This window comes from Dipodomys ordii, unplaced genomic scaffold, assembly GCF_000151885.1.
Source record: "Dipodomys ordii isolate 6190 unplaced genomic scaffold, Dord_2.0 Scaffold17, whole genome shotgun sequence".
Lineage (NCBI taxonomy): Eukaryota > Metazoa > Chordata > Mammalia > Rodentia > Heteromyidae > Dipodomys > Dipodomys ordii.
The window spans coordinates 5,839,575-5,863,875 of NW_012267233.1; the positions used below are offsets into that span (position 1 = coordinate 5,839,575).

The 24,301-nt window shown below is 35.5% G+C and overlaps 1 protein-coding gene across 2 annotated transcripts in view; it reads left to right on the forward strand.

Annotated features, from left to right (window-relative positions):
- Angpt1 (angiopoietin 1) overlaps positions 1-24,301 on the forward strand; it is a 222,895-nt gene that overhangs the window by 139,103 nt on the left and 59,491 nt on the right. The window contains exons 3-4 of one of the 2 annotated variants that reach the window (XM_013012411.1): positions 542-663; positions 16,058-16,290. In XM_013012411.1, coding sequence (XP_012867865.1) covers positions 542-663; positions 16,058-16,290 — 355 coding nt within the window. The remainder of the gene's footprint in view (positions 1-541; positions 664-16,057; positions 16,291-24,301) is intronic. The other variant, XM_013012412.1, reaches the window with a different exon arrangement.

Consider the following 24,301-nt stretch of genomic DNA (forward strand, 5'->3'; position numbering starts at 1 on the left):
TGTCGGTCGTGGGGCTTGAACTCTGGGCCTGGGCACTGTCCCTCAGCTCTTCAGCTCAAGGCGAGCGCTCTACCACTTGAGCTACAGCGCCACTTCCACAATTCCTTCTTCAATAGGTGACTATGGGTAGTAACAGTATCAAAAATTGTTTATATAATTTGAATTTGTTCTTATAAGGTGATAGGAACAGACAGGTATCTTTTATATGCCCACTAGTTATTCTATATAATGCATAATATTTAAGACCTTTCAGTAATAGAACTATGCACTTACAAATGAGGTAGACAAAATATATAAGGTGATTAGCACAGTATGTATCTTCAGGTTTCAGGACACAGAAATTGAAATCTGAAATGGATTTGGCAAATCAACTTTAGTCTCAAACCAATCAAATGTTGAAGGAATATGTATAGGAGTAGTGGACAGAATGTGCACCTTGTGATTCATTATTTAAAAAAAATTTCACTTGGGAACTGAGCTAAATAAAACTCAAATTTCATTTGCAACTGAGGTTTGAAACATTTGTATCTCTTATCTTAAGGTACTAAATCAAACTTCTAGACTCGAAATACAACTGCTGGAGAATTCTTTATCAACATACAAGCTAGAGAAGCAACTTCTTCAACAGACAAATGAAATTCTAAAGATTCATGAAAAAAACAGGTAAGGATTATTATATTCTACAAAGATTTATATAGGAACTTATTGTTTGCCTTTATGGAAACTCTAAAAAGGTGGTTTTAAAACAGAAATATTAGGGAACAAATTATGATTCAGATGAGCACCAGGAAACGTAATTGAAAGGTGTTGGGTGGAGTCCTATGGAATGGGGTAGATGAATAAAGGGAAGAAGAAGAGCGAGCACAGTCAATAACTCAGTGTCTATCCTACAAAATTAAGAAAAGTGAGGGAAGAGATCGAATGGGAGGGATGGGTAAAAACAATGAAATGGGTGACATTGATCAAGAAGCATTGTATTCAAAATGCTTTGTTAGATAGTCGCCCCTTTGTACAACTACTTAAAGATGGCAAGAAAAAGTAAGTAAAACGTAAGAAGTATGCAGTATCAACAGTAGGATTAATATTGCTGCTTACATTCTTAAGATACTTGCCTGTGTAATATTTACCATTATAGTCTCTTAGAGGCAGTTAGTTGTTAAAATCCTACCACTACAAAACTTTCTTTGATCCAGTGACTAAATTTAAGCACACAGAATGTTGACATTTTTAGTAGAATTAAAATTTATAACCATGAAGAATAGATAGAACATTTTGGATAATAGCTCAATCCATTCAAGGTTTTTGTACAAATGAAGATGATTGAATTCAGACATCTTGTACTATAGAAAAGCACAAACTATGGTCTTGCCAAAAACTTATTTGCCTAATAAAAAAGATTTTTATTTTTTTCATTTTAAACCATTTCCTCCAGACATAATAAATTTCTTTGGTTAGATTTATAGATGTCATCACATCGTGTGTTTTTGTAAACTATGAGTCACTGCACGCAAGTGAAATAGAGATCTTGAGAGCTGGGGCACTGGAACACTATCTCATTCTAAGTCACTTTCATTGGAAATGGACCTTTTGATCAAAGCACCAGCTCTCATAAGTCTTCTATCTTGTATTTCAGTGCATTTTCTTTAGTATTGGATGGCCTGAGTCTTTTCAGCTTTGTGTATCATATTAAGCTAAAGAACACTGGATCTACAGATAGAAACTATTTAATGTCACTGTGCTGACAGAACTATAGCATCTTCCATATTCCAAACCAGGCAGACACCTGTGAGAACTGCTTTTTCTCCTCCAACTTTACAGAGCAAAGGAAACGTGTAACAAAGCCAAGGTCACAGGACTTGCTAGTGACAGAACCACAAATGCTAACCAGGTTTCTTTGCTGCCAATTCTCTTTCACTCACTTATGGCTTCCATATTACCTACAACCTCCAATTCCATGCTAGAAGTGAATCTCAATGCCAGTCATTACAATTAAAGTTCTGCAGGAAGAAAATAAACACGGTGTTGGTGTAGAATCTGAAACAGGTCACTCGTAATACCATGACTTGTTTGTGTAAGTTTGCCATTTATTTATCTTTGTACAGTGTCATGGGGTAAACTGTAAAACTGTAAATAAACTTGACAAAACTTGACCCTGAACTGGCTGCGTGATGAAATGTTCTAGAACTGAAAAATCCTGTTGAAAAAGAAAACTTACCCTGATGTAGTTTAACTGAGCAGATGCATGCATCTAACAGGACTGCTTTACTTCAATTATCTCCTGATTTAGAGTCACCACCCTATGCTTTAATTTCAGAGATAAAATTAAACTTGTTTACAGTCAGGTATTTCCAGATATGTTGTGCAAGAACTTATACATACAGGAGCTTTGAACAAATAGACAATAATGATTTTACCTTGTTTGGGTTTATCATTATTTGCTTTTAGAATTATAGAAATAACACACAATTTTTGTAAAAAAGAAAAAAAATACAAGAGAAAATTTAAAATCAATTCTTAGCACACAGAGAGAGCTACATACTTTACTGAATACTGTACATACATGTTTTCACAAAACTTTCATCATATTGTACCTATTATTATTATTGTCAGTCATGGGGCTTGAATTCTGGGTCTGGGCGCTGTCCCTGAGCTCTACAGCTCAAGGTGAATGCTCTACCACTTGAGCTATAGCAGCATTTCTAGTTTTCTGGTGGTTAATTGGAGATAAGAGTCTCATAGACTTTCCAACCCAGGCTGGCTTTGAATAGTGATCCTTAGATATCAGCCTTCTGAGTAGCTAGGATTATAGTAGTGAGCAACCAACACCTGGCTTGTACATATTATTTTGCAGCCTATTTTCTTAAGACATAAATATATTTTAGAGTTGGTAATATATCCCTTCAATACCTGTTTTCCCCTTCAGAACCAGGGTTTGAACTCAGGGCCTCAAGCTTGTACAACTTGTTTGCCAGCTGACATTCTACCAAGTAAGCTACATCTCCAACCCAGATTTTTGCTGTTTTATTTTGAAGATGGAATCTCACAAACTTTTTGTTTTATAAGTAGAACTTCAGGTTGTTTTAAACCATCTCTCAATAGGTACATTACCACTTGTGACTGATCTTTTACAATGTTGTTGGCATGGATTTGCATTCCTCAATGCATCCCTTACTGAAGTGTATGTCTCTGGTATAAACCAGAGCTGACACCTGAGCTGCCAGAATTTACTTGGACATCTTTTTCTAATTTCCATCTTCTATCTCATGCTCAGTATTTTTCTTTTCTTCCTTTTAAATAGTATGTACTTCTTCCACTTTAACTTTTGGATTTTTGTTCTGCCCATGAAGACTTTTGATATAACAACTGATACCTTTTCCTATTAAGAAATCCTTGCTAGGAAATGTTATTAGTATTTGTGCATGTGTGTGCTTGTTCTGAGGCTTGAACTCAAGGCATGGACACTGTCCCTGAGTTTTCTTGCACAAGGCTAGTGTCTACCACTTGAGCCGCAGCTCCACTTCCAGCTCTTTTCATAGTTAATTGGAGATAAGAGATTCACAGCCTTTCCTGTCTGGGCTAGCTTCGCAAACCCTGATCCTCAGATCTCAGCCTCCTGAGAAACTAAGATAATAGGCATGAGCCACCAGCACCCAGCTCAGAAATGTTATGATTTGTAATAAGTGTACCTTAAATGAGGTGGTTTTCTAAATTAAACTTTGTCTCCTGCTCAAGGAAGGTGATTGACTGAGTCTTGATGTATAACTTACTAACTTTGTGTATGCTAGGGTCCTTTGCCACTCAGCAAGCGGCCAGCCCTGAGGTGCATCTGTCACTTCTGTAATAGAAAAACGTTGACTATATTAGGGCTCTCATTACACTGCACAGGCACTATGATGAAAAGTTGTCCCTGCTGTTCCTTCCATAAAACTGAGTCCATGGAAGCTCTCCAAAAACTTCCACCCTGGGAGGTGTCTGGAGGTGTCCTTGTGCAACAGCCTCCAAGAAGAATCTGGTTCTAAATCGCAAGCATGAGCTTTCTGATGTATATACATGATTTAATTTATTGCTAATGCTATTTCTTTCAGAATCATAGTGATTCCCCTTTCTAGTAATCATCTTTTCACAAGGAGGGCAGGGACTTGGATCTTAATCCAAAATTCATGTCTATGTTTCATGTGACCAATTTTTACATGTGTCTCTGTTCCCACTTGGCATCGCTTGTTTTGTGATGCAGAACACCTCAATGCTGACAACACCTCGCACATGAGTCTATCAATTCTTGTTTCCTCTGACATTGCTGCATAGTTATCTGTCTTCGTGCAGAAGATTCCAGTATGTGCAATGGAGTGAAGGAGTAGTATCTATTCTTTTGTTGTTGTTGGTGGTGGTCATGGAGCTTGAACTCTGGACCTGAGCTCTGTCCCTCAGCTCTTCAGCTCAAGGCGAGCACTCTACCACTTGAGCCACAGTGCCACTTCCGGCTTTTTTTTTTTGCTTATGTGGTGCTGAGGAATCGAACCCAGGGCCTCAGGCATGCAAGGCTAGCGCTCTACCACTTGAGCTACAGCACCACTTCCAGTTTTCTGGTGGTTTATTGGAGATAAGAGTCTCACAGACTTTCCTGCCTGGGCTGGCTTTGAACCGCGATTCTCAGATCTCAGCCTCCTGAGTAGCTAGGATTACAGGCGTGAGCCACTGGCTCCTGGCTTTATTTGTATCTATTCCTAAGTCAGGACAATTCTTCCTTAATCACTATTTCCCACTGCAGTGTTGGGCTTTGAACTAAAGAGGTCACACTTTCTTGGCAGGGGCTTTATCACTTGAGCCATACTCCCAACCCATTTTGCATTGTAGATATTTTTCAAATAGGGTCTTGCATTTTTGACCCAGAATGTGATCCTCCTATCATATCTGATTTCATAGCTAGTATGACAGGTATGTACCCTTATTCCAAACTTATTGTTTGAGAGTTTCTTACTCATTTTTTCACAGACTGGCCTTGAGATCATCCCAATTTCTACCTTCTAAGTAGTTGGGATTATAGACATTCTGTTGCTGAAACACTTTTTATTTTCCCTCAGAGCCTGGATTTGAACTTGAGGCCTCATGTTTACAAAGCAGGTGTTCTACCACTTGAGCCATGTGTCCAGGTCCTTTATACATTGACTATTTTCAAGATAGATGCTGGCTTTATGCACAGGCCTTCCTGAGCTGCAATCCTCTCGCCTGTGCTTCCCCATGTGTATGTGGCTGTAAGGCATGCACCACTGTACCCAGTCATTATACCCAGTCATTACACCAGCTGCATGCACTCATGCACAGCTGTTGGTTGGGGTAGAGTCATAGACTTTTATGCTCAGGCTGCTCTTTAACCACAATCTCATGATCTTTGTCCCCCAAATACATAAGATTATAGGCTTGAGCTACTGTGCTTGACTTAAATCAGTATTTTAAAAGTGGTGTGTGTGTGTGTGTGCTTTCTGTTTTTATTTTTTTCTTACTAGAGAGGCAAAGAGAAGAGGGCTGTATTAGAAACCCAATTTAATGCTTGGTACCTGGCTCACGCCTGTAATCCTAGCTACTTAGGTGTCTGAGATATGAGGACTACAGCTTTGCCAGCCTGGGCAGCAAAGTCCATGAGACTCTTATCTCCAATTAACCACCAGAAGAACAGAAGTGGTGCTGTGGTTCAAGTGGTAGAGCACTAGCCTTGAGCTGAAGAGCTCAGGGACAGTGCCCAGGCCCAGAGTTCAAGCCCCACAACTGAAAAAAAATCCAATTTAGATAAAAGTTAGTCTTCAAATCAAGCTAGGCATGGCGACAACATGCCTGTGCCCTCAGCTGCCTAGGAAGTTAGGGTAGGAGGATAACATTTTGACACTCTCCAAGCCAAAGTTAACATCAGACTGTATCTGAAAACCAAACTAACAACAAAAATGGCTACCTATGTGGCTCAAGTAGAGCACATGCCTAGCAAGTGTGAAGTTCTGAGTTCAATCCTCAGTTTTACACACACACACACACACACACACACACACACACACACACTGTTTTCCTTTATACAAACCCAAAGCACTCACTTGTAACACATATCATATTTTCCCTAATGTGTTTATTATTGTTGTTTATTTTCATTCATGTGTGTTTATGGAGTGGAGAGTTCTTCCAGGCACTTTCTAAGGCTACAAAGTCTTCCTTCCTTTGAAGCAGAGAAGTTCAAAGTCAAACTTGAATATAGTTTAATTTTGTCAAATATACATCCATCATCCCTACCTATTCTCTGTGTGACTCTTCATACTCCAGAAGCCACAGGAATCTAGTTCCACACTGAAGCATCTCTGAAATGTAGGAACAACATGCTTTGTCAGTCAGGTCTGGTTTGGATCAGCTAATACACGCTGTAGAGAGGATTATCTAAATTAAGCTTTGTTTCCTCCCCAAGGAATGTGAGGGGTTGAATCTGTGTGTGACTTACCAGCCTTGAGTATGATACAGACCCTGGCAGCCAAGTCAGTAAGCTAGTCCTTGGGAGTGTCTACCACCTCTTTGGCAGAAGAAGGAGGAATATTTTATGGACAGGATTACACAACGCAAGCATGCTGAGAGAGCCTGCTGATTTACATCCTGACAAATTAAATGCATCACTTGTAGGACTGAAAATGAATTTTTAGCCTTGTTAGATTCACGTCTTTATCCCCTTAAGAGGAAAGCACACAAAGTAGAATAGGATTAGCAACATTTATTCTTCTGTTTGTTTTCCTAACAATCTAGGACTTGCTTTCCTTAGGAATTGTTTTTCCTTTTGTTGGATGCTAACCTAATCTCAAATTTTAGGTTTGTTTCTTGCCTCAAGGGACAAGGAAATTAGGGGCCATACATAGCCCACCCACAATTGATGTTACACAACCAAGTAAATGGGAAACACTAACATTGACTTTCTTCAGACGGAACTTGGTTGGAACATAAAGTAGGACACAAAACTGCTGACTTTTATTAGATTGTTCCAGCAACTGTCCTACTTAGTCTGCCTAAAATCTATGGGAAAAAGTGGGATACAAGAGCAGCTATCATAATGCATGTACTTCCTTTCAGCTGAGTCAATGTGAAATTAAAGGTCATCTGGGTTGTCTGACCAGGTTTCAAGGTACCTCCTCATCTCTGACAACTCCACCTTCTTCCAAATTGGGAAAACAGTTCTGAGAATATTCCAGAAGAAATCTTTCTGCCACCACAGAATACACAGGAAAGTTAATCCGTATTCCATATATTCAAAAATGGATTATCTGAGCATCTTTTTTTTTTTGGAGTGGGGGTCGGTCATGAGGCTTGAACTCTGGGCCTGGGCGCTGTTCCTCAGCTCTTCAGCTCAAGGCTAGCTCCCTACCACTTGAGCCACAGCACCACTTGTGGTTTTCTGGTGGTTTACTGGAGATAAGTGTCTCACAAACTTTCTTGCCTGGGCTGGCTTTGAACCGTGATCGTCAGATCTCAGCCTCCTGAGTAGCTAGGATTACAGGCACAAGCCACCGGCACCTGGCTGTCTGAGCGTTTTTGATAATTATGTTGGATATGTAGAGTAAATATTAGGGAAATTTTTGGTGAGATCATTCAGAGTGAAATGGAGCTAGGCATGTGATGGTGATTCCAATATAGTTCAGTAATACTGTCTATAGTCTAGCTTTCAATTACCATGTAAACATATGTATGATTGACATTCCCTATCCCTAAATCCTCCCATCAATCTTGCAAAAGAAGCTTTCTTCTGTTCATTGTGCACATTAAAAAACTGGAGTTCAGAGTGGTCAAATGACTTACTCACGGCCAAAGAGCTATTACATGGCAAAATTAACATGATGATTTTCTGTGTTGATAACAACAAAAATGTGTTTCCAGCATGATACAGCTTAAATAATTGATGTCATTGTCAAGTTACTTTCTTAACACAAACAAATATGAACTTAAAGAAAGAGATAGACTGGTTATTTTTGGCCTACCATTGTTCAGATCATTATTTACCCTTTCTAATACTGGAGTAGGAGATATAAACTATTTATTTTAACATTGGGAATTCACTGAACTTATTTGACAAGCCTCATCTATCTTCTAGCTGGAGTTATGGGAAGTTATTAAGTTAATTAATTTTAACTGATTGAAGTTTGTTCAATTTCAAAATACCAAATTATGTTTTATAAATAAGTTAATGGCACAATTAACTACTAATGCCTTAATAGTTAATTTAACAAAAATGAAAAGCCTTTTAAATTAAAGCTATCCTCCACTTGCTAAGAAATTGGAAAATATTAAAGCAAAACCTTGCTATCTTCCTGCATTAGCCTAGGTTAAATAATTTTAGCTGTGTACATCAAGGACCAGGGTAAAAATATCCTTTAAAATGTATGTTATTCTATTCTGTTCCTTGTAACCATAACATTTACAGGATATTCAGAGAACCTTGCTAGTCTGCCATTGCCTTTCAGTATTTTTTATAGTACCAATTTAATGGCTCATAGCAGGTACTTTCTTTTAAATTAAAATAACCTTAAGATCTTAGAGTACAATAGGATTCTGATCCATGAGGAAATCCAGGTTATAGTATTTCTCCTCTCCCTAATCCCCTATCAATTCTATCAATTCCCGGTCATATATGTATATATACATATACATATGTATATGTATATATGCATATATATACATATATATATGACCCATCCTGTCATTTCCTTTTCCATTGAGTACATCTTAAGTCAAACTACTGTAAAGTCTTGTCTGAGCTATTGCCATGACTTCTGTGCCTTAGGTCTTATGCTAGCTAGACCTATCTTTCAGAACTCTGCCAAAATATTATTAGTGAAATTCAAAACTATTTTTTCCTCCTTATCATGACTTTCTAGTCTCCTAGTGGTTCTGTAAGGAAGTTGACATTGTTTAGCACAGGACATGCCCATCACTGTTAGGATGACACTCTTCTTGTCATCCATGCTAGGTGCATCCTCTCCCTCAGAACATTAGCCATGACCCCAGACTGCCTGGGTTTCACTTTCCCTTGGTCCCCTCTTACACCATTCCTTGTCACGTAGCATTTGTGTGGCATTGGGCAGGTTACTGAGACCTCTGTAAGTAACTCAGTTACTTAGACAAAACAAGGTTTGCGTTCCTAATTCATAACACAGGGATAATGATAATTAAACTGTGTGAAGTTGATGCGGAGATGAATTTAGTGACTATATATACAGCAGAACAGTGCCTGGTGGGCCTGGTAGTGTTTAATCATAATAGTTTTTTTTGTATCACCTTGAATATATGACACTATCTCAGTCATATTTGATTTTTGCATAACTGAAATTTCTTATGTAATTCATAAAGTTCTACCCATTCTTGAAAATGTAGTGCACACAACATCTTCTCCAAGAACCCTTCTCTGATTTTGCCAGATAGACTTGCCATTTATAAGTTTACATACATTTCATGTGCGCTTATTAATATATGTGTATATATACATATATATATATATATACACACATACTATTAGGCAGTAACCTTCTGGAACACAGATATCTATGTCTATAGGAAAAGAGATTATGGGGCTCCATCATTTTTTTCCTACTCTCAGGTATAGTTCTTATCATAGACATATAGACTATAGACATATAACTTTAGATATATTATGAAGGTTGAAGGAAGGATGAGTCAATGTTCCAGTTGCTATATCATAAAAAAGTCATTTGCACATATATGTACACACATACAACTAATTTAGTGGACCATATAACTCACATAGTTTACATTAAATAGTGTAAGTCTATCCATTGTTTTCGACAAGAACAAAGTAGAAACAATGTTTATACCATTATTCTACATTCTACAAAGTGCCCTCAAGGGCAGTGATAATTATACTGGGAGTCCATGTTCTGAGGTTCACTAATTCAACCCAACTTTCTAAATTTCTGAATTCAATTTCAAAACATTAATTTTAGTTTAAATTTAGTTTAAAAAACCCAGTCTATATTAGACTGTGGCTATTTAACTTTTGTGATTTTTTTTAGAAAAATAAGACAAATTGAAAATTATACATGTATAAATAATTACATATCAATATCTCTCTGATGCTATACAAGAACATTACCTCTTCTCCTTGAAGAAATCAATATGAACAGATTAGCAGCCTGCCTTTCCAGTTTTTATAAAGATACTGACCTGTACATGTGTATATAAAGTGTGCATATTTACACATGTTTACATAAAAATTTGTATATTTCTATGCAATTTGTACAGACACTTTCAATATTATGACAAATGCTAGATTTATTTCTACTATTTAGTTCATAAGAATTGATTATGAGTAGTACTGTATATATATAATCATATATATATAATGCAACATGTTTAGCTTAAAGAATGAGTAGCAATTCATTTTATAGACACTGTAATTTATAATTGTTATACTTATCTTGCTATTCATAAATACACAACTTATTAGAATCAACAGCATTATTATTTAAAATTATAAAGATTTTGACAAATCATCTCTGGACATTATATTATCCCCAAGTGTGCATGACTTTCCTAATTTCTCAAAACTTTACTATCTGGCATATTAAGATGTCCATCTTTCCATTATTCACTATTTGTAGTTCGTTTATGATTAACTTACCAATGTGTTCAATATTTTAATCAGATCGTCTTCCTTTTAATAACTTATATATACTCTTTAATGGATCTTAAAACTGGCATATATGTTGCAAACATATAATCTTGTTAACCATTTATTTTTCAATAAGTATCACATTCTTAAGTAAGTAAATGTCTCATCTTTTTTTTCTTTATTTCTGGCAACATACTTGGATTTTTCTTACCTCAAACTTTAAAAGGATTTTTTTCCCTAATCTTCACTTACAGCATCTCCCCTTTCCTCCAAATTTGAATCAGCAAGCAAATATGACTTCAGATTTTGAACGAAATGCTTTTAGTACATTTAGTTCTGAAAGCGTAAGTTTAACTTGGAAAAAATATCTTTTTGCCAACTATATTTCCAACAAATGTTAATGCTATATAAATTAAAATAATAAAAAGAATGAGACATCTGTAAATAAGTTCAGTCTCATAAAAAATGAGAAAGCTTCTTCATATTTCAACATCTTCTGCCTTGTTTAAAAGCTACATTTACACACACAGGGCTTAGGCAACTCTCACCAGTACAAGTTCTTTGGCTGCTATGTTAAGAATTCTATTGTGGGAAACAATTTGAAACTCAGCTTTTTATGTGCAAGTTTCAAGATGTGTTCAACAACATAAAGTATTTCCAATAAGATATGTTATAGCAAGCAGACATGGAAGGCAAGGTCCGGAGGGGGAGAAGTTCAACCAAAAAAGTTCGAGTAAGGTTTTGTGTAGAGTCATTTAGAACCTTTTACTTAAGCTCAAAGCTTAGATTATCTTGTTTATTTTATTCTTCATTAAAGTGCACCTCTGCCTTAAACTAAAAGTTAAGTGCCAAAATTCTAGGCATGTCTCTTCTCAAAGTGCTTCCAGAAAGATGGGAAACAGGAAGTATGGAAAATCCTGTGAGAAACTCTGGTTTTGAATTTCTAGCTCAATTGGTATAGATTTAGTGCACAGATTGTTGCTTAATGGAATCTTAATTGTAAAAGAAGTATCTTAATGAGAGCTTTATTTAATTGAGGTTTCCCCAATACTTGACAATGTGTCATTTTCTCATTTTTAGAACATATTAATGTACTGTCAAAAAAACCCACACAGAAACAAAACAAAAAATTAGTGCACAGGGAGTGGTGTCAGTATCCCATTATTTTTTTGTTAAAATATTTTGTTGATACGTTTTATTGTTATTATAATGTTGATGTACAGAGGGGTTACAGTGACCTAAGTCAGGTAGAGTAAATTTCTTTTTTCACAATGTCTCCCCTTCCTTTGCTCTCTCCCAGTTCCCCCCCATACCGCTCACAAGTTGTAGTTAATTTTCAACATAGTGTCTACAGAGTATCACCATCCAGTTTTGTGCTCTGAAATTGAACCCAAGTTATAGTGTTAAAAGCTGCATTCAAAGAGTCAAAGAGACTGACTATTTTGCATATCTAAGGATTCTGGACATATAATGTCCTCATTATCAACTCCTGTATCCAAAGGTCTCTGTGCCTACCTGAGGTGGTTTATACCAAACATTTTTGATTAAATGAATAATAGAAAATCAAGTTAAAAATATTTAAAAACAAAACCAAGTATTTTCAAGATAGTAAGTAAGAAAATTAAATTCAATGGCAAATATACTGCCAAGGAATAGCAATGATTAAGAAAATCCAAATTCTGACTGTAAAATCTTTTTAACAAGCAAATTTTGCTTTTGTGCATAAAAGTTGATAGATCACAGATTGTTAATGACAAGTTTATTCCTATAACCAGATAGAGGGCAACAAATATTAAGGAAACTCTATGGTGATACGTTAATTTCTGGTATAATATAAACATATAGAATTCAGTAAATGTTACATTAGACTAAATCAAGGAGAGTATTATGTAATGCTCATTTTCATAGTAGTAGGAAGACATGGGTAGATTTATAGTCTAATAAGATAGAACACATGGCTTTGTAAACCTGACACAGTATCTACATGATTTAGGAAAAGAAATTGAGATTATTATATGTGCACCAGGACTTGAATATTTATGCAGTCTTTATCACTACATTGATTTAAAATCAAAGGAGAAGAGGGTTTCCCTTAGATGCTACACAATTCTCATTGTATATTACAGGGGTGTGATAATAATTAGAGATAGCATGTAGACTTTTGGCAAGTAAATTTTGGATTCACATCATTTGGAAGAAACAAAGAGGAAAAGCTGACTTCCAAAGTAGATAATAACTAATGGATGAGAAGGATCAAAGAGAACGGAGCAGTCTTTTGGAATCCAAACAAGAAGAAAAGATGAAACAGGGGAATGAGCTCTGTTGAAGGAGATTTTAAAAAAGGTCAAGAAGACATGGTTTCCCTAAGGAAGCCTAAACAAGCATCATTAATATAAAAATAATAAATACATGTAGTAGGAAAGGACTAGCGTACAAGGGTTACTAAGAAAGCTCTGAGTAAAGAAATGATATGGGAAATGACTAGAAGAGATCACTTCCTGGTAAGATCACATCCTACCATTTAGGAAAGCACATGAAAGCCATGGACCATTTTTTCCAATTGGCTTATAGTTGTCATCATAGCCAAAGGAACACTGTGACTTCTTTCTTTCATGAAAATTACTTCTGCAATCATATTAGTTTCTTTCAAGATGGCACACTGTGCTTATATCTTAATACTTGGTATTCATGATGCATTCAAGGTTAGTTAGAGGCTTAAGAATTTGATGTTCCAACGTGTCAATTTCTTTTGTAAAGAAAACTGGTCTTTTTGGTTTTCAACAAGACATTATCCAGCATTATTTCCTTGGCACTAGAACTTACTTATTCACTTTTCATTTTCAGCTATTTCCAAATTATTATGAAAAATTAAAAACTTCATTGTCATCTAAGGTGGCAGCTATCTTATTCACACATCCTCTTTTTGTACAGGCATATATTAAAAGCAGAAAGTAGAAGAATAATGATCCAAAAATTTGAAAACATATCTTAAAGAGAAGTATTTTATAGCTTGTTTGCTTTTTAATTTGGGGTTTCCTCTCTAAAAATCTGTCCTTAGAATAAGAATAGTGGTATTTTATATTTTATATAACTATTTAGCACTTAACCACTACTAATTAGAATTTATAACTAAAACTTGATATTGCCTACTAATTAGGAAAAATGGAGGGTCAGCTCTCATCTCATTTCACACACAGAAAAATGTTATATTATTCTATAACTTCAAAACTTTTAACCAAACATGACCATGAGTTTCATAGTTAATCTAAGGTTTCCTTACACTAGATCTTCTGTAAAGATAAAATATATTTTTCCTACAAGTCAGTGACTCTATGGGAATCCTGAATCTGATCACAATTCTAAGAATAGGAACAATAGTAATTAAAAAAGAAACTAAGACTGAGCCAAGGCATCAGTTGTGGTTAATTCTCAGGTTGAACACCAAAAAATCAGCAGGTGCAGAGACAACATTCTTTCTTCAATAAATGGTATGACTAGGGAAGTCTTTCTTCCTTTCTCTTTCCTTCCCTTTCTTTCTCTTTCCTCTATCCCTCCCCTCCCCTCTCTACCCGTCTTCCCTCCCTTCTCTCCTTTTCTGTCTTTCTATATCTCTGTGTCTTTCTGTCTGCCCCGCCTCTCTCTTTCAACATGAACTTCTCCAGAAGTAACCAGTTATTGGCCCAGAAGGAAATACTAAAATAATGAATCACACTAGTCCCTTAGAGATTCCTTCATCCTATTCTGATTTCCTTGTCATTTTTTTTCTCTTTAAAACAAATTGTAAGTGACCACCACATGTTTCTCAAATCACTATACTAAGGTCTATCCAAAATTGGTTTCTTATCTGGTCAGTTTAGATGGGGTTTATTTCTACTAGGTTTCCAGTAGAAAGAAGAAAACTCAGAAGAGACATATGGCCTTTTGTACCTTACAAAAGACATAGCACTTCCCCTAATGGGTGTCAAAGTGAAATTTTCCTATTGGAATCTGAGTACACTACCAATAGCATTTTACATTACTAGCATCATCTTATATACAGGCTTGGCTTCACAGCCAACTTTTCTCTCATACTCTGGTCCACACTTTCTTTTGGCTAACAGCTTATTAGCAAAAAGCTAGGATATCAATGAGTAATTTTTGCTACATTTCTTCATCTGTGTAAAAAATAATCACACATTACAGCTTGTCCCATAGTGCATGCTGTTGGAAAGTTTAACTCTTCAAACACACTGTACTGTATAATTCAAATATTAAATTTAAAACACTCCCTAGTGTCTCCTTTTTTGAAGACTTATAGAAATGATTCAGCTCTATATTTCTCCAAGGTAAATTAAGTGCCCATTCTGGTATGTTGCATTTAAATAACACCTTGTAAACCAAATCAGGACTGAACCTTCTGAAAAATGAACTAAGAAAATGGAATAAGCCTTTTCCCTGAGGAATACTAGCATATTAGACACTCTATAAAGTGTAAATGCTTTTTATTTCAGGCCCTTTGCTAGAATCCGAGAGTGCTTCTGCACTCTCTATCACTTCTCAAGTGCAATATGCAAAGGGAGTATTATTTAAAGAGCTCCAAGAGAAGGAAGGTTCTTAAGATTGCATCACTCTGAGCAAAGCATATCAAGTCCACTTTAAAAGAACATGACACAATCTTCCTTTCCTGAAACATTGACATAATGATTTCACAATGTGTGGTTCTGGGAAACCTCATCCAGAAGTTCTTCTTGAGAAATAAAGTAAGCTGGTGCTTGTGGTATAGGACTAGATATCAGAATTCCTAAGAATTTGGATCTTTCAATTAGTTTACTTCCATTTCCTGTAGTTTCTTCTATGTCATTTCTCTCTTTCTGCATACTGTGAAATTTTGTCAATATGAATGCTTTGAGAATTCCACGTGAAAACATTAAACATTAAGACATTAAGGATAACTTCAAATTTGTTCATGTGTTTCTCTGCACTGCCTTGTTTCTCATTAGACCCATTTCCTAACTGAAACTTATGCTGTGATTTCACCAGATTATATTTGTCTGAGTCTAAATTAGCTACCCTAGTATAATCCACATCCCAGGCAGTACATTGAGCAAATAATTCTTTTGAAATCAGCATATATTCATTTGACAAAGGTGTTCCATTTTGGTATTTCCATGTACACATAGAATGTTCTTTGATAAAATTCACCCCTTTATTATTTTTTCTTCATGTGATGTGCTTTATATATATAACTCAAAGTTTAAAACTAAGGAGATTCATCTGTATCACTTAAAGTATTTTCATAATGAAAGATCTAAATTAAAATTTGGATCTTAAACACAGGTTCAAGTAGAATATATAATTCTATAAAATACTAGTAGAATGTATAATTGCTAGTAGACTCTCACATCTAAGATAATTCTTATTTTCACTTTCTCATAGTTTATTAGAACATAAAATCTTAGAAATGGAAGGAAAGCACAAAGAAGAGTTGGATACCTTAAAGGAAGAAAAAGAGAACCTTCAAGGCTTAGTTACTCGCCAAACATATATAATCCAGGAACTGGAGAAGCAACTCAACAGAGCCACCACTAACAATAGTGCTCTTCAGAAACAGCAGCTGGAGCTAATGGACACAGTCCACAACCTTGTCAACCTTTGCACTAAAGAAGGTGGTAAGAATTTCTTCCTGATTTTAGTTTCATATCTATTGTAAGGGCAAGTAGAGATTCAATACTACTCTGTTACATTGATTGCTGTGTTAACACAGCAAGTAGACTTTAACTTTAAAAGCATTTATTAGGTTTTGTTGACAATTTTCTTATGTCAGAAAATGTATTCCTAAATTTTAACTTGTAAATCCACAGTATGTATTTCTCAAAAGGAACTTTCTAATTACATATTTTGTTCTTGGTCTCTTTAACCTTAAGTCTCAAGTCCATTTGTAATGCAATGGATAAACATTTGATACTATGATATTAGACACTCTACTATATAGAACACAATTTAGGTCATGTTAAAGACAACTTCAGGGTTATGAGAAGAGTTTCAGAACAGTGACTATTTTACAACTAATATTATTTCATTTTTTTCAGAAGGGAAGAGTACAGTTCACAATAATCACTATGCATAAGAAATGACAAGTGTTATTAAAAGAGCATTTTTTTTCTAGTACTAGGGTTTGAATTCATGACCTGGGTGCTGTCCCTGAATTTTTTAATTCAAAGCTAGTGTTCTATCGCTTGATCCATTGCTCTACTTCTGGCTTTTCTGGTGGCTAATTGGAGATAAGCGTCTTATGGACTTTCCTGTCTGGACTGGCTTTGAACTGCATCCTCAGATCTCAGATTCTAAGTAGCTAGGATTGCAGGCATGAACCACCGAGAACCTGGCTAAGAATTTTTAAGACCCTTTGTACCTAACCTCGTGCAAAGATTTACCAAGGTATCTAGGCATGTTTATTTTGGAATATCTTTATGGTGGTATTAATTACAAATCGTTAAATGTCACTAAAATATCTGCATCCATATAACCATTGGAAGATATCTTCCGAAGTATACCTCTTTATAAGACACAGCATCCACCTAAGAATTATTGAATGAGTTCACGTGTCCATTGCAATCAGAATCTCTCTGAGACCCAGTTCAGGTTTTCTAGTTCAGAGCTGCAGGTCATCTTGTATAGCTCTCCTCTCTAATCAGCCCTCTTTGGAGTGCCGATGGAATTACAAGTGATGGCAAGTGAAGGAGAATAACACATCTGGAAGTGAGGCCAGTCGCTTAATGGTTGAGTCTGTGTATGTTTGCAATGCACAGTGGTGGAGCCTCCTTTGACTTAAAATTAGGCTTGAGCTGCATGAAGAACTACTAACTCAATTGCATACTTTTATGTAGAGATAGGAATATACAAGATAAGTCTGTATTAAATGATCTTGTTTTAAAGACATTTCACATTTCTCTGCTACAGCCCATTACTTTGGAGATATAAATTTATATCTCCTTTAGATAGTCTAAACAAGCCTTTAATATACTTTGTAAAGCGACATCTTTTAAACAGTGAGCTCTGAGATTTCCATTTGGGTGTGCTCAGTAATGTGATTGGGAAGGAAAAAACCTGCTGATCACACAGAGCCTGCCAAAACCCCGCGATAGAGTCCACGGGAAGGATAGCATGGTGGGATTTTGCCAGAGAATTTTAATAGAGCTCATGAGTATTTATAAATTAAGTATTAATATGAGACATATCTATTCTCATATTGAGATGAATACATTTTGGGAAAAATTGAAAACACATTTTTCTTATCATCCTGAGACTTAAGCACATGGAGTTGGGTAGTGTTTTGTTCATGATTTCAGAGACATTAAGCTCTGGTGATTCTCACAGAGCTCATATGTCTGCTCGCTTATCACAATTTAACTTAGTTCCTGAGTATTTGTCTAATAAATATGCCTTTAAGCTTTTGGAGGCCGGGAGTGTGACTTTAAAATTTCTGCCTTGGTTTGGAGTTTGGGTCAGACACCAGACAACTAAACATCTGTTCAAGAGATTTCGGTGAACAATGATGATGGCAATCATGATAGATGCTTCCCTTCCCATTCACTTAGGGTGTGAGAAAAGCAACCGGGTCTATTCTGTGACAGAGCACATCCCCAAAACACTACCAATAATAACAGAGATTGAAATTGTCTAATGATACAAGTCTCCAGACAGCTATTGCCCTTTAATGATTCAGTCCTAAAACAAATCCTGCTCTAAGTGCAGGATTTGTGCAATTGCCTGGTTTTCTAGTGGAATTTCTTTTTGTTCTCATAGCTATAGATTCTATTTGCTTCTAGCTAATCTTTATTTTTCTTGAACCTCTGTTTCTACTGAAATAATTAGTTATTTTAGGATTCACATGGGACATGAAAAACGAAAGTAGCTCTCAAAAACAGTTGCTTTTGTTAATTCTCTGTATATCTTAATGTTCACCACAACCATAGTCTTCAATTATTTTGAATTTTTAATGTTAAAGGCTAATGGCATAATATTGAGTTAAATATCAGTTATTCACATGAGCTTTGATTTTCATTCTAATTCTAAAATACACAGTAAGATTTTTGTCTACTTGAACAAAATTTATCACACAAATTTATTATTTATTAAATAATATATACTAATATTTTTTAAAGTTGTACATATGTAAATATTCTGAAATAAATATGTCATAATAAATGCATTGAGTTTTCTAAAATGTATATTTGAAACATTTAAATAGGGTTCTTCTGATCCTCCAAAAATACCACACCTTGTATCATAATCCAACATACCAAAATTTTTAATTGACCCTAAAGGATTTTTGGCTTCAAGTTGACCCAATCATTTATCCCAATAGTCTGAATATAGTATTATACAACATGATAGATTTTTAGCCTTTTTCTCTGTCACTGGCAAATATTTTAACTTTTATGGAGCTATGTCATTTATAAAGTCAGACTAATTATGTATAGTACATCAAAATGGGAAAATATTAATTTACATATATTAATTTAGTATAAAGCAAGATGTACAGTGCCACTCCTTCTTTATACTTGGCCCATTCTTTTACCTCCAGGGGACGAGTCAGTGAACTATACATATAATATTCTCTATAAGCAAAACTCGTTCGAGAAAAAAAATGTCTAAATCCAGCACTCTAGAATGTTTGACAGTCGTCCAAGCAACTTCTTTCAGCCTCCGTTTTCTGATCTCTAAAATAGTATAATAATTTTAACCTAATGAGTTGTTTGTGTATCTCAAATATATACAACTGCTGTCAGTTGCATTGTTTAAATTGCAGACAGAGTGAAGTTGCAATTACTGAAATCAAAGAAGTGATAAATATATGACAATGTATTAATGATACAAGGTAAAAAAATCAATTTCTAAGATGTGTTGGTTAGACATATGCCTCCCTCCAGACAACTGGTGGAGACATTGTAAATCTATCTTTGTATATGCAGTGGGCTTGTGTGTAGCCTCACAGCACTTTTCCTGCAGAAATATCCAATGCCTCAAGATACACTAATTACCCCTAATAAACATGAAGCAATTCAACAAACATTCCTCTTGTTTCAAATAGACAATGGTGGTACTTTACACAAGTTGTCATTTCAAACTACATTGCACCCATGTTATAAAGTTTCTGGGTAATATGTTCATTTGGGGGCAAACTTTGTTGGAAAGCTTTGTTGGCCAACACTTGGTTACATTTATTCTTAGAAACATTACCAATTAAAGGAATATTGTCTTCATAATGTTATCATAGTCTGAACTTAGCCGCTTGCTTCATGGTTTTGGCAATTCACAGTTATTGCTGGAATTAAATAGTTTACATTGATAACAGCATGGAAATAAAGTTTGGAATTCTTTGTGGGGGATAATAGGGTGCTTGACTATCATTGACAATCGCTTGTCATCCATGTATACCAGTGATGATGACATCACCATAGAGTTTAAACACATACAAGGTGAATATTGTATTATGTGGTTGAGAGTTTAGTTATAAAGCATGTCAAAAAGGAAAAAAAGTAAGAGAAGGAGAAAAATAAGTTTACAAGAAAACACAATTCAAGCTCCATCACAAAGTAACACAGACCGATTGTCTCAATGTCCAGATTGGCTTGGAACACATTCCTACTATATTGAAATGTGATTCATAAATTTGTCCATTCATTCAAAAATACTTCAGTAGCAACTGTTCTTTTTCAGATTCTCTTCTGAGGGATAAGGATGTTCATCCTGTTTTATTTAACATTTGTTTTGCAAAATTCCTATAGTGTGCCAGCTACTGTTCAAATCATTAAGATATGTTTTTTTTAAGATATAGTTTAGTTTGTGAAAAAATAGTGAATGAATAACTATATTCCAGAATATTCTTTTACTTTTTTTTTTTTGTAAGTCATGAAGCTTGAACTCTGGGCTTAGGTGCTATTCTTGTGCTCTTCAGCTCAAGGCGAGCGCTCTATCACTTGAGCTACAGCACCACTTCTAGTTTTCTAGTGGTTTATTGGAGATAAGAGTCTCACGAACTTTCCTGCCCAGGCTGCTTTGAACTGTGATCCTCAGATCTCAGCCTTCTGAGTAGCTAGGATTACAGGCGTGAGCCACCAGCACCCGGCTCAGAATATTTTGTTACAGTTGAGTCCAAGGTGTCCAGGCACTAGCAAAGCACACCGGGGAATAGTAAAGTTATATCAAGGACAGAAGATGAAGGTAGAATTCATGATCAGTAGAGACTTCTTGAAGAGTTTCATGAACGCTCATATGTCTCTAGCACTGCCCAAACTTTATGCTTATTAACTTAGTTCTCTCTAAAACAGCATAACAGAGGCTGCTAAGTGCAGTGCTATTTTATAACTTGCACAAGGAACTTGAGAATGTTTTGAAGTTATATAGCTTGAAAAGGTTGGTTTAGGGGCAAAGGTGGAATACTCCTAACGGTGAGATGTTAGTGAAGGCTTCAAAATAAAAACTAAAATAAAATTAGCGGAGGCTACTGCAGAGAATGCAAGCAACTTGACAATTTGGGAAGACTCTAGATAGCATGGAGTGGAGGTGGGAAATGTCTGTCCATAGGCTACACCTCACAATCAAGGGCAGGAAGGCAACAGGTAAACTGAGAAAGAGTAGAGCAGTGGCACTCTTTTTCCTTCAAAGCAATCATTAGGCCTCATTATCAATGTATAATCATAATGGTAACATTTCATTTTAGAAAGATTAACTCAATAATTACTAATAATTGTAGGAAGAAATGTACTGGACAGTTAAAAATCCTGAAAGCAGGATACTGATAGATGTTTGTGTCATTCTTTATTTATTTATTTATATTGGTTAAGGGGATTGAACTGGCTGCTGTCCCTGAGCTTTTTCATGGTAATCCTCTACCACTTAGCCACTGCTCCACTTCCATTGCTTTTGTCATTCCTTTGTTAGTAAATTAGAAGCCCAAGTGAAACTTTGAGCCCTTTGTGTATATTAACTCACTTAAATTTGGTAGCATGCATTGTAAAAACACAGGTGCTTTCACTAACTTATCTCTCATATGCTTTCATATGAAAGATAATGAAATTAAGTATAGCTAGTAAATAATTTCTAAATAACACATTACTTGTAAGTGCGTAAACTGAAATTTGAACCCAGAGAGCCTGGCTCAGGAAAATATATTATCCACTGCACTGTGCTGAGAATGAAACATAAAATTGATGGGTTTCATTGGATTTTCAAATTCATCTCTTTGGAGAAATATAAAGTCATGATCCAACAGAGGTAAATAGAAAGATGAAAGAAATTTATATTAAAAACATAGAATCAACCAGAAGTAGCTACTTATATATTATAATAGAGGAGAATCAAATATAACATCCAAAATTCTGGGTTAAATTACAGAAAATGCTAATGACATCCCTGAAACTCAGCAACAATTGAGAAAAAGGTCAATGGAGGAGAGATCAGGAGTCTAGTTTTGACCTGCTGACTGAATATCTGTAAGCCAATGTGACGAGCAGAGAAATAGGCGTCTGGAGATGTGGATGACCCAGAGATTATTTTCAAAAGATAAAAGTTGTGACACCCTCAAAAGTGCCTAAAAAAGGACTCTATCTATTTGGGGTTGTGTGAATTAAAAAAAAAAAACCAAACAGTTCTCACCACAAAAATATGATAAGTATATAGTAATGTATTCATGTTACATGATAAAAGAATTCCTAGGACATATTAGCTAGGAATGCAACTTGTATCAGATTCACTGGAGAATCTAATCTGTCTTCTTTTTCCTTCTCACCATAATTCCATAGTGCAACCACACAGATACAAGTTACGTTTGTACACGATTGCAGTAAATTTACATACCAAGGTTATGGTATGCCCATTTTATAACATAATAGATGTGTGAAATCAAATCAAGACACGAAATTTGGAATTCTTTATTGTAAAAATGGAAAAAAATGAGCCCAAAAGAAAAACGAATGAAAATGCAAAATCTAGAGCTGGGTTATAGGCTATACAATTGCATGGCTCAATTGCATAGGATGAGATACATGAAAGCAAGCAAACACTGAAATCATTCTCTCCCTCCATACAAGAAACTTGCATGGAAAAGAGCAGGTAACAATTTTAGTAAAGATACATACAATGTAAACCAAAGTAAAAGAAAGTAAAAGCCATCAATTGAATTCTATGCCTCCACCAGAAAGAATGACATTGCCCCATTTGTTAGGAAATGGAAAGACTTGGAAAAAAATTATATTAAGTGAAGCAAGCCAGGCCCAAAGAAACATAGGTCCCATGGTTTCCCATATTTGCAATAACTAGTATATGTCTGAGACAAGCAGAAATAGTCAGATAAGTTCATGTTAGGCGAAATGATCCCCAGGCTAAGGATTCAAATGTTTTTTTTCTTTCTTGCGATTGTTTCTAACACATTTATAAGATGATTTCTTTGTTGCTTTGTATGTCCCTCCCCCACGATATAACTCTTGTTTTCACTGTATTTGATGTTGGTATACTTTGTGGAGGGGAAGGGAAAAAACAAATTGTTTAAATAGGGATACAGGTGGACCCATTGCAACAATGAGATGTACAAGATGTTATGTCGAAAAACGAACTTTACAACTTTGGCCTGGGTGAGGAGGTGTGGAGGGAAGGGGGAAGGGGTCGGGGGAAGGGAAAAATTTAAAAAAAAAAAGAAACTGAAAGCCATGAACATGATTATATGTTTAGCTTCCTACTAAGAAATTTAAATTTAATCTCTCAGGAGTTTCCCAGGAGTTTCAGTTAAAAATTACTTCACATTGAATGATAAATACTATAATTATTGTACAAATTTTTAAGTGAGCTACATGATTTGCTAATGTATGTACCAGGGGCCGATGGCAGTGGTATGGAGCATTTGATCATTATTTTCAGTCCTCTAGCTTTCTTAAAAGGGGGAAATGAAGCATTTGTTCTCTTCCCAGTGCTGAGGAGTCATTTGGCTCTGTTCTCAGAATAATTCTACCATCTGAAAGGAATTTACCTCCTGTGCAGTGTCCATTGAGTTCTTAAAGTAAATCATTCAGTTAAAGGATGAGGTAGTTTGAACTGCGAGTCTCTTGTGTTAATGACTCAAAACATCACAAGCAGTGAGAGCAAATGAAAACTCTTGAATATCACTCAGATAAATATTGACACAAATTAAAAATATCACTTTCAGGGACTGAGTAAAGTATTTTTTGTTGTTGTTGACTGCAATTTAACGTTAGGTAGAAAGAGAAAGAAAAATACAGGAAGTCATCTACTGAACACAGCAGTGAACACTTGTTCCCATTTAATGAAGGAAATGCTTTATCTTGACAGAAAATTCCATGTCAAACAATTATAATTTCCTTGAAATGAACCGCATTCTCCAGCACTTCCTTTCATAAAACCCAATGGCTTCAGGGGAAAGTAACTGTTTATTTTTGGAAATAGTATATTTCTCCTTTTTTGTAGAAACATAGTATCTGCCTTTTGAAAAGTCATAATTTCTGCAAAAAATGTGTGAAGAGTGGAGAGCTGAACTAATGATAACAAAATAAAAAATAATACAGTCTCTGACCTCTCCCACGAGCTATTTCTAAACCACATTTTTGGGGGGAGATTTGAAATTTTGTGGTTATTCTCTTCAGGAATTAGAGTTTTAATTTAGAA